Here is an 18250-nt window from a genome sequence, read left to right on the forward strand (position 1 = left end):
CGGATTCAGCAACTCTAAGTAGGCTAGCACCATCGCCACGTGGAACACAACCGTTTCCAAGCGAAACGGCGCCGGACGATGTTGCCCGCTGCGTTGACCGCCTCTGCCACCTGCGCCCAGGCATGGCAAACGGCGGCGCCTGTTGGCCTTCCTCCCGGGCCGGGGTACAGGGTCATCCTTCTCTCCTCCACGCCGTCCAGGAGGGTGTCCAGCTCAGCATCCCTGAACCATGGAGCTGCTCTCCTAGCAGCCATCTTGTTGGCTGCGACGGTGTGTGTGTGGGGGGATGGATCGTTTAAGTGCGGCTGCGGCGTATGAGCCTCATGTGCGCCAAACACGGACCCAACGAATCTGGCGCCGTTTCGCTTGGAAACGGTTGTGTTCCACGTGGCGATGGTGCTAGCCTACTTAGAGTTGCTGAATCCGTACAGCTGTTACGCCTTTTTGCTGTCGTAAAACATCACTGTTTCCACGCCAACATCACCACTTAATCTCAGAAACGGAGAATCCAGCCCCATAATTGTGTGGGATAAGTGCACCTAATAAGATATTCCAACAGGGAGCTGTGAGGGTATGTTTAGCTGTACCATTTGTGCAGAAGGTCAGAAAATGAAGACACCAGGATTTAGAGATGTTTTCATTTGATTCCTTTGTTCTACCATTTACCACCTGTCTGTAATTTATATGTCATCCCATTGTGCACCAACACTTTACTAACCACTAAACAAGAGATTGGTATTCTGTGGTTTAGCACACTTAGTGTAGCAGCCACTAGTTGCCAGGCATTTCTGTCACCTAGACAACCACTGTACATGCTAAAATACAAATTAAAGATATTAGGAGCCTTTTAAAGGATACTAACATTTTTATCTTCCTATGTAGTCATTTCTGTTCAAAGACTGTACCTCTTTAAATTTATTGCCTAGAAAAGGTTATTTGCATGCAAGTTTGAGTGCTCCCTCCTCCTTTCCTCACAACCTTCCCCAAACGTCACCCTCCCAAGAGCTGTCAACGTCAAGTTCAAACATGGGCAGGACGTTGATCTCCTCAACTCAAATGTCATTAAAGCTGACTGTACAAAATCAGTCAGGATCAAAAAAATAATGTTCAGGATTCTAATAATGGACAGGTGGAAGCCTGATTGAAAATCTACCCATGTATATTGTCCCGATACTTTGTGATGTTTTTGTGCTGTGCATCACAATACCATATGTGCATACAGAAATCAAGAATTACAAATACTTGCATGGAAAGCATAACAAAAATGTAAAAAGCAATAACTGAGAAAGTGAAGGGTTGACTTTTTTGGAACTAAAACTCAGGAGCACCATGTACGTAGCCACCATTGGGTGTTGACACTATTCACCAAAGTGAAAGCTACCAATAGGGGGAGGAAAGGCGGCTAAATGAAAACAGGATTATTGCTGTTGTACCTTTTCCAGTTCTCTATGTGCCTTCACAGCTGTGCTTTCCCTCTTTGACTCTTCTTCTGCTGTTTTCAAGATATTCTGTAAAAACAGAATTGAATTCAGAGGCATAAGCTACTTAGCTGTAATTATTTTATGGGCAGAAATAACATCCATTTGCTTGTTTTGCATCTTTCCTGATCCTAAGCTACATCAGATATCAGCTCTCAGTGGGGAAGAAACTAAATAAAAGATCCACATATCTGAGTTTCCTTCCAGTGGAATCCATTGCCCACCCACAGGCTGGTTTAGCACAGTGGGCTAAACAGCTGGCTTATAATGCAGAACAAGGCCAGCAGCGTGGGTTTGATTCCCGTACCGGCCTCCCTGAACAGGCGCCGGAATGTGGCGACTAGGGGCTTTTCACAGTAACTTCATTGAAGCCTACTTGTGAGAATAAGCAATTATTATTATTATTATTCTACCTGCTACGAAAGGATGAGGTGATTCCACCAAGGTTTATAATCGTAAAGTGATCAGCAAGCTTGAGGATTGAATTGGGAATCAAGTTCTTGACTCATTTACGCAACAATAAAAAACACTTTTTTGTATAGTTTTAAAGCTTCCATTTTTTTGTGCACAGTGGATATTCTTTATGGAATGTGGCCTCTTGCGTGTGACCCACTCAAAAAAAAACTCTGAGCTACAAAATGTGCATATACTTGTGTACTTGAGAAAAAAGACCTAGTTAGCCAACTTCAAAATGAACATTCCACTAACTGCAGAGCAATATTTATACTTTTTTTCTTTAAAACAAGGAACTCCCTTTAACTGGCTAGTATGGAAATGTGGAGGGACTTAATCAGCCCAGCAATTTGGTAACATGTACAGTTGATGACCCACAATCGCCTTCATTGTGTAAAATAATGATCCAAATGTTAATTGGTGCTGAAATGTTTGCCTGAAAAATGTAGTCAGTCTGGTATCCATACAGTGATCTCAGGTACCTGTACCAGCAGTTTTAATCGTGTTATCCTTTGAAATGGCAGGATAAGAAATGATGGGAAGGGCAGTCCTCTACATTTGGGATCTTTTTCAAGCTCGGCCATCACATTACGGAACTGGAGGTTATGTTCCCTTTGAAGAAGAAGAAATATAGAATGAAGGCAACAATTCTTCAAAATGTTAATAAAACTCATGTTTGAAATTCTATAACATACTTTCTTATGTTATGCCTTAAAATCTCGGGATTTCAAGCAAAGGCTCTAGACCCACCCAACATCCCTGCTGTAGTGCTGAAGGCTTGTGCTCCAGAACTAACCATTCCTCTAGCCAAGATGTTCCAGTACCGATACAACACTGGTATCTAACAAAGTGAGAAATTACATGGGTATGTCCTGTCTACAAAAACCATGATAAATCCAATCTGGCCAATTATTGATCCATCAATTTATTGCCAATCATCAGCAATACAATGGAAGGTCTTATCAACTGTGCTATTCAATGACACCTAGAACATAGAACAGTACAGCACAGAACAGGCCCTTCAGCCCTCGATGTTGTGCCGAGCAATGATCACCCTACTTAAACCCACGTAACCCGTATACCCGTAACCCAACAATCCCCCCATTAACCTTACACTACGGGCAATTTAGCATGGCCAATCCACCTAACCCGCACATCTTTGGACTGTGGGAGGAAACCGGAGCACCCGGAGGAAACCCACACACACACGGGGAGGACGTGCAGACTCCACACAGACAGTGACCCAGCCAGGAATCGAACCTGGGACCCTGGAGCTGTGAAGCATTGATGCTAACCACCATGCTACCGTGAGGCCCCTGCGTGTAAAATTAAAGCCTACCCAAGACAAAGTTATAAGAATAGACAAAATGCATGCTGTGCAGGGACGACACCAAGGCCAGTACTGGCCGCACCATGCAGATATACCCACTACAGAAACAGGGACAATGCAACTAAACTGAAGCATTCTGACCAATAATGGTGGAACTGCTGGTAAATGGTCATCCATTGAAAATAGAGGTGGACACAAGAGCTGCGGTGTTCATTATCAAGGAGCAGATATATGATCACCTCCAAACTGGTATTCAATTTTTGAGCTTAGAAGGCATGTAACTAACGAGGGTGTAGCTAGTAGAATTGATGAAGCGGAACCAGTGGATGTGGTGTATTTGGACTTTCAGAAGGCTTTTGACAAAGTTCAGCATAAAAGATTAGCGTGTAAAATTAAAGCGCATGGGATTGGGGGCAGTGTATTGAGATGGATAGAAAACTGGTTGGCAGACAGGAAACAAAGAGTAGGAATTAACTGGTCTTTTTCAAATTGGCAGGCAGTGACTAGTGAGGTACCGCAGGATCGGTGCTAGGATCCCAGCTATTCACAATATATATCAATGATTTAGATGAAGGATCAAAATGTCATATCTTCAAATTTGCAGATGACACCAAGTTGGATGGGAGGGTGAACTGTGAGGAGGATGCAGAGATCCTTCAGTGTGATTTGGACAAGTTGGATGAGTGGACAAATGAATAGATGCATTATAATTTGGATAAATGCGAGGTTATCCATTTTGGTAGCAAATGTAAAAAGGCAGAATTTATCTGAATGGCCATAAATTAGGAGAGAGGAACATACAAAGTGACCTGGGTGTCCTCATATACCAGTCACTGAAGGTAAGCATGCATGTGCAGCAGGCAATAAAGGAGGAAAATGGTAAGCTGGCCTTCATCGCGAGAGGATTCGAGTTCAGGAGCAGGGATGGCTTGAGGCAATTATTCAGGTCGTTGGTGAGGCTACACTTGGAATATTGTGCACAGTTTTGGTCTCCTTAGCTGATGAAGGATGTTCTAGCTATAGAGTGCAGAGAAGATTTACCAGACTGATTCCTGTAATGGCAGGACTGACGTACGAGGAGAGATTGAATTAGTTAGGATTGTATTCGCTGGAGTTCAGAAGAATGAGGGGGGAATCACATAGAAACCTATAAAATTCTAACAGGACTGGACAGTGGACAGGGTAAATGCAGGAATGATGTTCCCGATGATGGGTATGTCCCAAACCAGGGGTCACAGTCTGAGGACACTGGGTAGACCATTTAGGACAGAGACGAGGAGAAATTTCTTCAGCCAGAGAGAGGTTGGCCTGTGGAATTCGTTACCACATGAAGTAGTTGAGTCCAAAACATTGTATGGTTCCAAGACACAGTTAGATATAGTATTTAGGGTGCAGGGTATCAAAGGTTATGGGGGAAAGCAGGATTAGGTATTGAGTGGGATGATCAGCCATGATCATAATGAATGGTGGAGCGGACCTGAAGGGCCGAATGGCCTCCTCCTGCTCCTTTTCTATGTTTCTATGAAGGCCAGGCTAGCCACCTACACTGGGGAACCATTACAAATAAAGATCACAATGATCCCAGTGACTTAGACGCAGCAATCAGCCCGACTCCCACTCATCATTGTGCGGGGCAAGGACCAAGAGAGATTGCCTCCAGCGGATCAGGCTGAACTGGTTGGAGATCTTCAGGCTGGGTGTGGGAGGACTGTATGAAATCATCAGCAAATACCCTGAAGTTTTCCAGAAAGGACTTGGGGAAAATAAGAGGGGCTGAAGCCAAGACTTATGTCGACCCTGATGCTACGCCAAAATATTTTAGAGTGAGATCGGTTCAGCCACTTAAATACTATTGTCATAATGTACATCCAGACTCAAAAGCAGATCAGACTTGGGCATTCAGTGGCCTTTCCAAAGCCTTTCCACTATCTACTAGGCACAAGTCAGGAGTTGGTTTACTCCCCAATGCCTGGATAAGTGTAGCGCCAATAACTTTCATAAAGCACAACACCACCCATGACAAAGCTGCCCACTTGATTAACACCACATTCACTACCTCAAACATTCACTCCCTTCACCAGAGGTGTACTGTAGATTCAGTGTGTACAATCTACAGGATGCACTGCAGCAACTTGCCAAGACTTCTTCGACAGCACTTCCCAAACCCAGGGCTTCTAGAAGGACATGGGCAGCTGGCGTATGGGAACACAACAGCCTGCAATTTCCCCTCCAAACCACACACCATCCTGACTTGACAATATATTGCCATTCCATCATCTGCACTGGATCAAGAACCTGACTCACCCCATCCAGAAACCATAAGGGAGTACCTTTGCCACATGGAGTGAAAGAGTTCAAAAAGGCTGCTCACAAACACTTTCTCAAGGGCAATTGAGGTTTGATGATGAATGCTGGGGTTGTCAATGACATTAACATGGGTGAATGAATAAAAAAAGATTTGAAACTTTTGATGGGTAATGTCAAAGTGCAGGTTCCAGGCAACTCTCCACCATCAACAATATTCTAAAAATGTTAAGCATTGTTCCTGACTTGTAAGATGTTCCATCATTTGCAATGGGAATGTGAAATGTCAGTTCAAACAATTCGAGAAAATAGGAAGCAAAGCACCGTGGATGTTTGAAATTTGAAATAAAAACATAAAATGCTATAAATACTCAGCAGGTCAGACTGTAAAAGAACAGAAAGGTTTGTATCCAAATAGCACTTTTCATAATCATCGGCCATCTTGTTGTGCTTCACTGTAAATTAGGTACTTTTGTTGTATAATCACTCTTGTAATGTAGGAAATACAGTTGTCAATTTGCAAATAGCAAGTTCCCACAAACAGCAATGCGACAATGACCTGACCAGCTAATTTTTGTTCTTGTGATTGAGGGATAAATATTGGCCAGGACACCAGGGATAACATCCCTGCTCTTCCTTGAAACAGTGCATTGGGATCTTCTATATCCACTTGAGAGAGCAGGTGGTGCCTCAGTTTAACATCTCATCCATAAGACAGCACCTCCAACAATCTCTCAGTACTACTGTGGAGTGTCAGCCTTGATTTTTACGATCTGGTCCTGGAGTGGGACTTGAACCCAGAACTTTGTTACTTAGAGGCAAGAGTGCTACCATCTGAGCCACAGCTGCCATTTTTATAGAAATGTAGAGTTTATCTTTCAGGTCTTATTCCCTTTCTTCAGATTCAGTTGTGATGAAGAGTCTTAAAACCTGAAATGTTAACCCCATCTTTCTCTCTCCACAGATGCTCCCTGACCTGCTGGGTGTTTAGAGTAAAACAGCTTCCTTTGAAGTCCAAATATGTCTGTTACCACAAAGCAAACACCAGCAATTTTTATGCGTAAGTGAGATACTGCATCTATATTAAGCTCAGTGGCACATTTACTCAAACACGTGCTCAACCGTGCATGCACACACTGTGACAAAGATTATTCTACCCTCCTGCTCAGAAACATCAATGAAGCATACATTGCTCGTCGATAGGCAGCCTCCTGATAGCTCTGGTTTGTAACATATGGAATGTAGACATTGAAGTGGTTGACAGTATGTTCATACACAATATCGCAGACATCTGAGATAACAATGTCTTCTTCTATTCGGTGCTCCAGGTCCCGAAAGAATCTGAAAGTAAAAGGTAATGTACTCAGTAAAGTTTGCTGACTGACAATGAAACAGTCTATCAGTTTACACTGCTAATGGTTATAAAGGGAGTGAGCTGCACCTTTGCAGGTGTGCTCGTGTTTGATATTTTAGAACAGCAGGTTGGGAAGCCTGTGAACAGATTCACATTGAACTCTTCCTAAAGTGACATCTGCTGCAAATTTGCTACTGGAAAAGCACAAATTCAAAAAAAATTGAGACACACCAGGACAATTATGGGTGGGATTTTCCAGTCCATCCCTCTGCCGTGATCTTCCGTCTCGCTTAAGGAGACCCTGCCCCCCCCCCCCCCCCCCCCCCCCCAACAGCGATGGTGTCCCTAGCGGCAGAATGGGTGAGCCACGCAAACGCTGTAGACATCGGCGGGACTTGAAGATTCCACTGGCAGCCAATGGTGAGCCGCCTTCGCTGCTTGAAAACACTCTCTTGGTTGGCCAGAAAATCCCTATCTTTGTAGATTGACACAAAGATTTGCATTGATTTCGTACCTTTCACAATCTCAGAGCATCCCAAAGTGCTCTATGGCAAAATTAAGTGTCTTTGGAGTGCATTCACTGCTGCTAATATATGCACAGCAAGATTCCACAGCAATTTGATCATCTGTTTTAGTGACGGTGGTTGATGAATTAATACTAGCCACAACAGAGAGAGCTTCCTTGATCTTCCTCAAAATAGTGTCAGGGGATAATTCTCAGGATTTCAAATGAAACAGGATCAACTGTTTAAAAAGCCAAACCAAGCACGATGAAAGTTTTCCAGAATGTGAAGTCAGTGGCACTTCCCGAAGACGTCACAATTACCTGTAGCTTGTTGTACATTTAGCAGGTTTGATGTTCTTTGGCTTACCTTTCACTGGCTGCTTTGATGTCAAGGATGTTCGAGAAAATATGATGTTTCTCAGTGGGACTGAGTGCTTCACTAAGCTGCTCAGATTTCATGAAATGGAAAATTAGGATCTCCAGACTTTTGTTGTAAGAAGCTTCAGACGTGACGAGTTCAAACATTGCCTGATGAAAAATTGTTCAGTGATAACATTCACATCTTTATATCCTTATAACATTTGGGATTAATAAATATAAATCAATTTTTAATGTTTCTTGTTCTTTCATTTTGACTCTTAGATCCTGCACACATTAATGTATTTTAAAAATAGAACAATTTTTGTCAATGGGCCGAATGACCTCCTTAGAACATAGAACAGTACAGCACAGAACAGGCCCTTCGGCCCTCGATGTTGTGCCGAGCAATGATCACCCTACTTAAACCCACGTAACCCGTAACCCAACAATCCCCCCATTAACCTTACACTACGGGAAATTTAGCATGGCCAATCCACCTAACCCGCACATCTTTGGACTGTGGGAGGAAACCGGAGCACCCGGAGGAAACCCACGCACACATGGGGAGGACGTGCAGACTCCACACAGACAGTGACCCAGCCGGGAATCGAACCTGGGACCCTGGAGCTGTGAAGCATTGATGCTAACCACCATGCTACCGTGAGGCCCCTTCTGCACTGTAAATTCTATGATACTCTATGAACAAACACTATACATCTCATATTCAATATGTGTCTCGATCCTGTAGAGTCTCAGTAGTGTAATAGATAAGGACATTCATCTTATGGAACAATTTATATAATGGATAAGATTTAGAGTACCCAATTCTTTTTTTCTAATTAATGGGCAATTTAGCATGGCTAATCCACCTAACCTGCACATCTTTTGGGTTGTGGGGGTGAGACCCACGCAGACACGGGCAGAATATGCAAGCTCCACACGGACAATGACCCGGGGCCGGAATCGAACTCGGGTCCTCGGTGGTGTGAGGCAGCAGTGCAAACTACTGCATCACCGTGCTGCCCCAGTGGAACATTATTAACAGTAAGTTTGCACAGCAGTAGTTTTCCTCTGCCTCCAGTTCACAAAGGCACTTTTTCTTCTTCCTTGCTGCTTATAACACAAAAAGAAAACTTACCCCGATCAGTGAGTGAAAGTACTCTCATCTTCTCCTAATTTGTCCGCACTGCAACTTTTAACCCCTCCCCTAATATATAATAAAAACATGGGCAGCACGGTAGCACAGTAGTTACCAATGTTGCTTTAGAGCTCCAGGGTCCCAGGTTCAATCCCCGGCTTGGGTCACTGTCTGTGCGGAGTCTGTACGTTCTCCCCGTGTCTGTGTGAGTTTCCCCCGGGTGCTCCAGTTTCCTCACACAAGTCCTGAAAAACGTGCTGTTAGGTATTTTTTCCATTCTGAATTCTCCCTCTACCCGAACAGGTGCCGGAAAGTGGCGACTCGGGGCTATTTACTGTAACTTCATTGCAGTGTTAATGTAAGCCTGCTTGTGACAGTGAAGATTATTATTATATTGCTGCTTTGTTTGGGGATTCTAATATGCTGCACTTTATGGTTGGGGATTTCCAATCTCACAATATTAACAACAAGAACTCAATCTGCTGAGGAAAAATCTTGGTTGCACTTGGTCGAGACTGGGAAGCGGAATGAGACCATTGCAACCGAGTTTATGTTGGCTTATCTGGTGACTTCCTCACAGGATGGGAATTTTAAATTCCCTCTTGAATTTAACCCATACCAACTGTGAACATTGACGACTTGCATAAAACGTGGACAGTTGACATGCATGTAACACATTTCTTACATTATTTTATGTTTCTTTGTGGTAACCATTTTCAATGATTGCCATATGTTTTCCATGATCATTTCTTTTTAACTGCATCAAAAGTATCAAATCTTCACAAATCCCTGTAAATAGACAGTGTAACAAAATCTCTATAGAACTATGCTTGCTTGGTATCTTCACACAAACCTTCACCCCTTTGGTGAACAGTGGGAAAGTGTTGGAAGGATTAGCAGGTTGATAATCTGAACTATGTCATGCACACTCCTCCCTTGTCTTAGAATGGGACTTAAATCCAGAGCTAGTTGGGAGACAGAGGTGCTACCTACTGAGTCACAAGAGCGCCACAGAATGATATTTTTTTGATTGTTCATATCTGCCAACACTATGAAGGATAATTTCCACTGGTGCCTATTTATATCAAGATTGCAAACTCCTGCATAAATAATGTGTTTGTAATTTCATTACTAACAGAAAACTGCAGAAATTTCACTCCTCTGTTAGCTGACAAACTGAAGTGAGAATGCACTATACTTAAATAAAATTTTAAATTATTTTAATAACAGTAATTATAGTTTACTTACACTTTTAAAGTAAGACCAGTGTTACATGTTAGGTAATTTGGACATTCTGAATTCTCCCTCTGTGTAGCCGAACAGGCGCCGGAGTGTGGCGACTGGGGGCTTTTCACAGTAACGTCATTGCAGTGTTAATTTAAGCCTACTTGTGACAATAAAGATTATTATTATTACAGTGGTGAATGGCTGGTGGGGTTAGGGTTTCAAAATGACTTTAATGAATAAAGACTTAAAATTCCCCACAGAAAATTCCAGGAATATATCAACATGGTACGGAGCTGAAATTGAACCAACCCCAGCCCATTTCCACTGATCCCAGACAAACTCGAAAGGATATGGAATCACATTGGATTAAAATTCACCAACTCAGGTACACCAAAAACCTAACCTTCCAGTTGTCATATTCCAATATAGTCTCTCTGATTTATGTGACTGAGAGGGAGCTTCCTGAAGCTTGGTGCTGTCATTGTCACAAAATTAAATCTTTTAAATGGCTAATTTCATTCGCTGCCGTTTGCAATTTTTTGTGAGTAAAAGTGGTCACAACTAACTGATGGAAACAGTTTGTAGACTGAGTAATGGCCATTTTGAACAATCAAAGGTTTTTGGAATGAATAGACCTTCTTGCCTTTATTCCTGCTGTTGCGTAGTCAAGATATTTCCAGTATTTCCTCACGAGCAGCCTTGCAGTGCAACAGGAGCACTTTAAAACACCAATCACATGATGGGCCATTTGCATGGGCAAATGGGCAGTGTAACATAGCAACCTACAGTGTTAACATCTTCCAATAAAACTGTATGTTATTTTGAGCCTCTGAGGCCTGCAGACTTAATTTTAAAACCACCGCATAAAAACTGGTGATGAGGTCGGCGAACAGCGTTTGTAGGCACTTTAAAAGAAAAATAATTACAATTGAAATCTGGCGACGGGGGAGCCAAACAACAGTAGCAGCCACCGGAGGAACTGAAAAATCATTGAGGAATGATTTGTTCTTTGGGGTTTTGGCCAAGGGTGGTATCATGACCAGTATAGGCTTTGTTCCTGTGCTATATTTTTCTTTGTTCTTTGAATCTGAAGCAAACAACTTTGGAAAGAAGCCCTGCCCGAAACAATCTGTAACAGCACCGGGAGCTCCGCGAGTAGCAAGTAATAATAATCTTAATTAGTGTCACAAGTAGGCTGACATTACACTGCAATGAAGTTACTGTGAAAATCTGTGAAATGAAAGTACCCTGCGACACCAAATTTAGAGCTGGGTGTGAGCTCACCCAAGGAAAGCAGGGTGAGCCCAGGTTTGTCTTTCTTTAGGAAGAAAGGAAATAAGGTGGTGTTAAAATTCATCGCACATCGTGCACACGCAAGTCCTTCCATGGTGAAAAATGGGAGGAGTTTTTGGTGCCATGGGACCATTTGATGAGAAACCAGAGCGATGGAGCTCATTTACACAGACATTTGATTATTCCGTCCAAGTGAGCAAGGTAGCAGCAGGTATAAATGTGATGAAAACCTATGACGAAATAGTAGAAATATTGCAGGGCCACTATTCACCAAAACCTTCAGTCATCGCAGGAAGATTTAGGTTTCCTAAGCACAAGAAGGTGAATCGATTGCACAGTTTTTAGCTATGCTGAAAAGGTGGCTGCGAATTCGGGGATGTGTTAAACGATACCATCAGAGATAGATCAGTCTGTGGTTTTTAAGGAGCGACGCTATTCAAAAGCAGTTGTTAACCAGATGCAACCTGACCACTGGAAGTTGCTGTATCCATGGAATTAGCAGTCAAAGAAGCTCAACAGTTGAGTTGGAGCACCAGAATTCACAAGATGTTGGCCAAAACCTGAACACAGACTCACACTTGCTATTGGTATGCAAAAACAAGGCATTCAGCAGGAGATTGTTGGTGTAAAGACAGCGGAGGCAATTCTCCCAAAGGGAGACAAATTGCCGACGCCAGAGTGAGAACCAGAGTGTTTCACTCCGATGTCAGAGGCCGCTCCTCGCCCCCTATTCTCCCACCCCCAGGAGGCTAGGAGCGGCGGCGCGTCAATTTCATGCACGGGGCCTTGCCGCCCACGTCAAAGCGACGCCGCCTGAATGACGCGGCCGGCTGTGCCTAAATGATGTCACCCGCGCATGCGCGATTGCCGTCCTCCCCGCGGGCGCCCCGCAAGAATAGAGCATTGATCTTGCGGGACGGCGGAGGGAAAAGAGTGCATCTTTTAGAGACACCGGCCCAATGATCGGTGGGCACCAGTCGCGGGCCAGACCCCTCCTGAGCATCCCCCTGGTGCTCGATCCTCCCTCCCCCCACCCCCACAGGCCCCACACGCAGTGGTCGCGAGCTGTTCACGCCGGCAGCGACCAGGTATGGTTGGCGCTGGCGTTAAACAGTCGGATTAGGCAGGCCGCTCGGCCCATTTGGGCCAGAGAATCGCCGCTCGACCGTTAGAAACGGCGAGCGGCGATTCTCCGAGCGGCCTGTCGTAAAACGCGACATGCTATTTTGGGGGGGATGGGAGAATCGCGTGCGGGTGCCAGGGTGGTGTGGCATGAATCGCCCGGCACTCCCGCGATTCTCCCACCCGGATGGGGGTCGGAGAATCGTGCCCAGCATGTGCAGAAAAGGGCCACATTGAATAAGCTTGTTGGAAAAAGAAACAAGCTTCAGGCAAAAGCTGAAAAAAGCAAAAACTGAATAAATCAAATGGCAAAGCGAATAAAGAGAAAAGTGTCCACGTTGTACAAAAAGGACGTGAGAAGAAACTCAATTAACAGTTTAATGATGAACTGTCATTAAAGGTACTGACTATTGCTGGTGAAACAAACTGTTACTGGGTCACTCCATTACTGGGCGGTCAGCCGGTGAAGTTGGAGGTGGACAACAGAGCAGCCATCTTCATTGGTACCAGAAACTGTCTATTAAGAAACGTTTCACATACTGCGCTGAAACCATCGAAGAGAGAGAGGTTTAATAACCTATACTGGAGAGGTACTTCTATTCAGGGAGCATATTGATGTAACAGTGTAATTAGATGGATAGACGGCAGATTTGTCCTTGCTAATAGTCAAAGCAAATTAACCAACATGAATGGGAAGAACATTGGCTGGAAGAGATCAGACTAAATTGGGCAGAGGTAACTCTCCTGACAGAATCCGAATCAGGTCTACCAAAATGTTTTCTTTTAAATATTTTTATTCGAGGCATTTTCAATTATATACAGGAAAGAAAAAAACAATACCAGTAAACATCCTTCACTAACCACACCCCAAACACCCAAACCGTTCTATCCCAGCCCACTCTACCCCATTTTCTAATTATAGTGACAAAAGGTACCCCCAAAATAAACTCCCCTACACCTCTCCCCCCCGCTGACGTTTTACTACTCTTTTTAAAGAAGAGGATAGACAACCTCCACCTCAAGAAAAATCCTCCATCTGCCACCACTGACAACAAACTTTGGGCTGGATTCTCTGTTTTTGGGACTATATCCCCATGCTGTCATAAAAACTGTGGCCTTTCACGAGAGAAAAACTGCCTGCGTGAAAGGGCCACATGGTCATAGCTCTGCAGGGGGCTAGCAGGGACCCGTCAGAAAGTTTGCAGCTTTTGCTGCAGATACGGGCCCCTGCACTTCCGGGTCAGATGTTGCGCATGCGTATTGTGGCGGCCTCCAGCAGCTGTGCCGTGCTCCATGGTGGACTCAGACTGTGGAGCTGGACCTTCCAAATAGTGCGCCCGATCGGCCGCCGGCCCGACCAGGACCGGCCGCCCAAAATTAGCCCGGTGCCGTATAAGGCCTCCCCTGCCCTCCGATCAGCCCGTCCCCGACTATGGCGGCCGAGGTCTGAGTCCACAGCCGCTGCCGGGAATTCGGCCCGTTGGGGGCGGAGAATGGCGGGGCGGGCCTCTAGCAATGGCCGCAGGTAGAGGATATGTGGTGCGGCGTACTTCCCGGGTATGCCACTTTTCGGGGCCAGGAGAATCGGGGGAACGGCGCCGGTCCCGATTCCATGCGCGGAATTAGATGCCCTGCCTTGTCGCTGGCCGCGATTTTGCCGTTGGGGTGCAGAGAATCCAGCCCCTTATCTTTACAGGTGCAGAAAAACTGCCAAGTCATTCACCCACACTGTTGATAAATGGGGCTCCTGTCATGTTCTGTAGACTGGCTGAAGTGATGATAAACTACAAGACATGTAGTTTATAATAATTTATCATCGAACAAACTGCATGGTAAAATAACTAAGATAAATTAACATAAATTAACTAGGATCTAACAACTAACACTAAACAACTCTTGTGGAACTACTATAAATACGTCTATCTACTAGTACGACCAACTCCCAACCCCCAGATCACATGGTGGCGTGATGGGTTTGCAATGGCACCTAGTGGTCGGAGATCGTGCATAACATTATGCACAAATTTACATTATGCACATTATAACATCCCCTTTTCTTCGTAAAAAATAAAATTATTTACAGGCATGAAGTTACTTTTTACATTTCAACATGATATGCATAAATATACATATGTGAGTCTGTACACAGTTCACTACACGTTCAGTCTTTCAGATTAATGCCATCTTCTCGTTGGTCTCCTGAGCATTGACCAGATACGTGTTCTTGTTTCTTTTTCCAAAATAACCGGTTTTCTTGCTGGTCTTTGAGTCACCAACTCCTTCAGCTTTTCGAAATGACGCTTTTTTCTTCTCTTCTTCCTCGCTTTAGTGTCATCATCCGTGAGATTGATGTACAGTCCACACTCACATCTGTCTGTGCATCCAGAGCATCATTCTTGCTACTGGTCACGGCCAAGGGATTAGCTGTTTCTGGATCCTTTGCTGGATTGAGAAGTTTTGGTTGATCCATGGTGCTTACGCTCGAACGCTGTACCGTACACCCATCAACTGGTAATGCATCTAATATTGGCATACCTTTGGACGTGTTCAAAGTTGCAGGCAAGAGTGCAACTTCAGGAATGATCTGTAAACCCTCGCATTCCAGTATCTGAGCTAGATCAATGTCCTCAACATTACGCATTTCTTCGTCACTTTGTGGTTTAGCCTCAATTGATATAACGATACATTTTGCTGGAAAACAGCACGAAGATGTATCCATCTGTTCTTCCTGCAAATGTTTTGATGGACTGGCCTCGAGTGCTTGGGAATCCATTGCAGGAACTATTCCATGGGCATAGGGTAAATCATCATACTTCTCTGGATCCAATTTCTCCAAAATGGGGATTATTTCTTCAGTTTCCAGTTGATGTTCTCTCACTTCGCTGTCTGTCTCCTCCACCAAGTGAACGGGATTCGGTCGCTCCAGCTTCCAACGGGGGGTCACATTCCCAGGCAAAGTGGTTTGATCTGCCACATTTGGAACAGATCAGTTCAAAAGCTGGACACCTTTGTGGCAAATGTTGAATGCCGCATGGCTAGCATATCATGGAGGATTGGGTTGGCCGCTCAAAATGGCCACCTTCACTGGGAGCACATTTCTTATTCAGCTGCGTCACCACACTAATGGCATCTGCCACCTCTTCTGCCTTTGCGCCAAGCTGCTTTGCAGCAAGCTCACTGGAGTGACATATTTGAACCTCAGTTTCAAGTTCCGGGTCTGTTTCCCGTAGTAGCTGCTTGCACACTTAATTATTGGAGATTCCAAAACTTGGTGGAGGAGACAGACAGCGAAGTGAGAGCACATCAACTGGAGACTGAAGAAATAATCCCCATTTTGGAGAAATTGCATCCGGAGAAGTACGATGATTCCAAAACTATCTGGTCTCGTATCATTGACGACTGTGAGTGTGCCGGAATTGCGTGACTGCGCTTTCAATCGCAAGTCAGTGAGGAAGTTATTGAATGCCTCTCCCGTGTTATGGGTGCGCAAACGGAATTGATAGCGCTCAAAGGTTTCATTTTTTTCCCCTCACTGGTAAAAGGGTAGAGGAGAGCATTGCTGATTTAATCATTTAAGTACTTCTTTGAAGCTTTTGCTGTCAGCTCGTCTTCAAATACAAACGTATTGACGATCTCAATTGCTTGGGGACCAGTTACAGTAAGCAGCAACGCAATACACCTTTCATTGGGCTGTGTTCGCAGACCAAGGGCTTCAACATACAGTTTAATCTGCTGCTTAAACATCCGCCAATTTTCGTCTACATTACCGGTAAACCGAAGCTGTTGAGGTGCCTTGATACTTTCCATTCCAGCTTTTGAAGTTTTACCGCACGTTGAGGACAAGATGCCAGTAGCTTGCAAGGTTAGTCGCAAAGATTTGTTTCCTTTCTTATCCTGCAGAGTTATCTTTCATGATTCGAATTTGTTTGTACAGAATCTTCAAGTTCTGGTTAAATCATCAAACCTGGTACCATGTCATGTTCTGTAGGCTGCTCGAAGTGAATGATAAACTACAGAACATGTAGTTTAAAATAATTTATTACAGAACAAACTACATGGTAAGATAACTAGGATGAATTAACAACAAACAACAAACACTAAACAACTTCCGGGAACTACTGCAGATATGTCCATTTCCCAGGATGACCAACTCCAAGATCACATGGTGACGTGATGGTTTTGCAATGACACCTAGTGGTCAGAGATCGTACATAACACTACATACAAACTCATCACAGCTCCGGGTCCCACCACCTTAACAGTATCCGCCTCCGGACTATCAGGGAGGCAAAGGCAACACGTCAGCCTCTCTCCCAACCTGCACTTACGTTTTTTCCAAAACTCCAATTATTGCCACCCATGGGCTCGGAGCCACCTTCTTCTCCAGAACCTTTGACATAGTTCCCACAAAGCCCTCGCAAAACCCTTCCAACTTCAGGCATGCCCAAAACATGTGGACGTGATTCACTGGTCCACTTGCGCAACGCCTGCACCTATCCTCTACTCCTGAAAAGAACCGACTCATCCTTGACACCATCATCTCCATCCTATGCACCACTATGAACTGGATGACACGCAGTGTCACACATGAGGAGGGTAAGTTTATCCTTTGCAGGGCCTCACTTCATAGACTGGCTTCTAAGGGCCCCCCCCCCCCCCCCCACCCCAGCTCCTCTTCCCATTTCTGTTTTATTTCCTCCATCAACTTTCCGTATATGCCCGGGATCCTACCCTGCTCTACCTTGTCCTCAGACAAAATCTTAGCTTGGAGCGCCAGAGATGGCAATTTCAGGAACATAGCCAACTCCTTTCTAACAAAGTGACTGACTTGCAGATACCGAAACCTGTTCCCCCTCACTAGTTGGAACTCTGCCTCTAACTCTCCCGCTCTGTAAGCCCCCCCCCCCCCCCCCCCCCACAAGTAGGTCCCTAAAGCATCCTATCCCCACATGCTCCCACGCCCTAAACATGGAATCCAAGCCTGCCGGAATAAACCTGTGGTTGCCACAAACTGGCGTCCCCAGTGACATATTTTTCACCTTAAAGTGCTGCCGGTATTGATACCATATCCTTAACGGTAATATCACTACCGGACTCGAAGAGTAACTGGCCGGCGAGAATGTAAGAGGTGCCAATAACAGTGCTCTCCACACCAACCTTTCCTCCACTGCCCTCTTCCTGACCTTCTCACTGTTCATGACCCATTAATAATTCAGCAAGCTCGGCAGCGCTAACCGCCCTCTTCCTTCTGACTCTCTCCAAAAACACCCTCCTAATCTGGGGTACCTTAACTGCCCATATAAACTCTTGACCCTACCAAAATACGATTTTGGCACAAATACTGGAAGATTCTGGAAGACAAACAGAAACTTCGGCAGCACCGTCTGGACTAGTCCAGCCAACGACAGTGGCAAAACAGCCCACCTCTTAAAATCCTCTTTCTCCCCCTCCACCAGATCCGCCAAATTTAGCTTGTGCAGCTGGGTCCAATTATGCACCACTCGTATCCTCAAGTATCGAGAACGCACCCTGACCAGCTGAAACAGCTCCAAGCCCTTCCCCTGCACCCATATGTTGACCGTATGTTGACCAGAAATACAATGTTCTTCCCCCTGTTGAGCTTCTACCCCAAAACGAGCCAAACTCCGCCAATATCCCCATGATCCCATCAAAGCTCTCCACCAGG

At 44.8% G+C, this 18250-nt stretch overlaps 1 protein-coding gene across 8 annotated transcripts in view; it reads right to left on the reverse strand.

Moving 5' to 3' along the window:
* ngef (neuronal guanine nucleotide exchange factor) overlaps nucleotides 1-18250 on the reverse strand; it is a 122083-nt gene that overhangs the window by 24924 nt on the left and 78909 nt on the right. For all 8 annotated transcript variants that reach the window (XM_038816469.1, XM_038816470.1, XM_038816468.1 and 5 more), the window contains 4 exons: nucleotides 7792-7952; nucleotides 6754-6906; nucleotides 2414-2543; nucleotides 1434-1508 (listed from right to left, as the gene is read on the reverse strand). In XM_038816469.1, coding sequence (XP_038672397.1) covers nucleotides 1434-1508; nucleotides 2414-2543; nucleotides 6754-6906; nucleotides 7792-7952 — 519 coding nt within the window. The remainder of the gene's footprint in view (nucleotides 1-1433; nucleotides 1509-2413; nucleotides 2544-6753; nucleotides 6907-7791; nucleotides 7953-18250) is intronic.

The sequence above is a fragment of the Scyliorhinus canicula genome, chromosome 13 (assembly GCF_902713615.1).
Source record: "Scyliorhinus canicula chromosome 13, sScyCan1.1, whole genome shotgun sequence".
In the NCBI taxonomy this organism is placed as follows: Eukaryota; Metazoa; Chordata; class Chondrichthyes; order Carcharhiniformes; family Scyliorhinidae; genus Scyliorhinus; species Scyliorhinus canicula.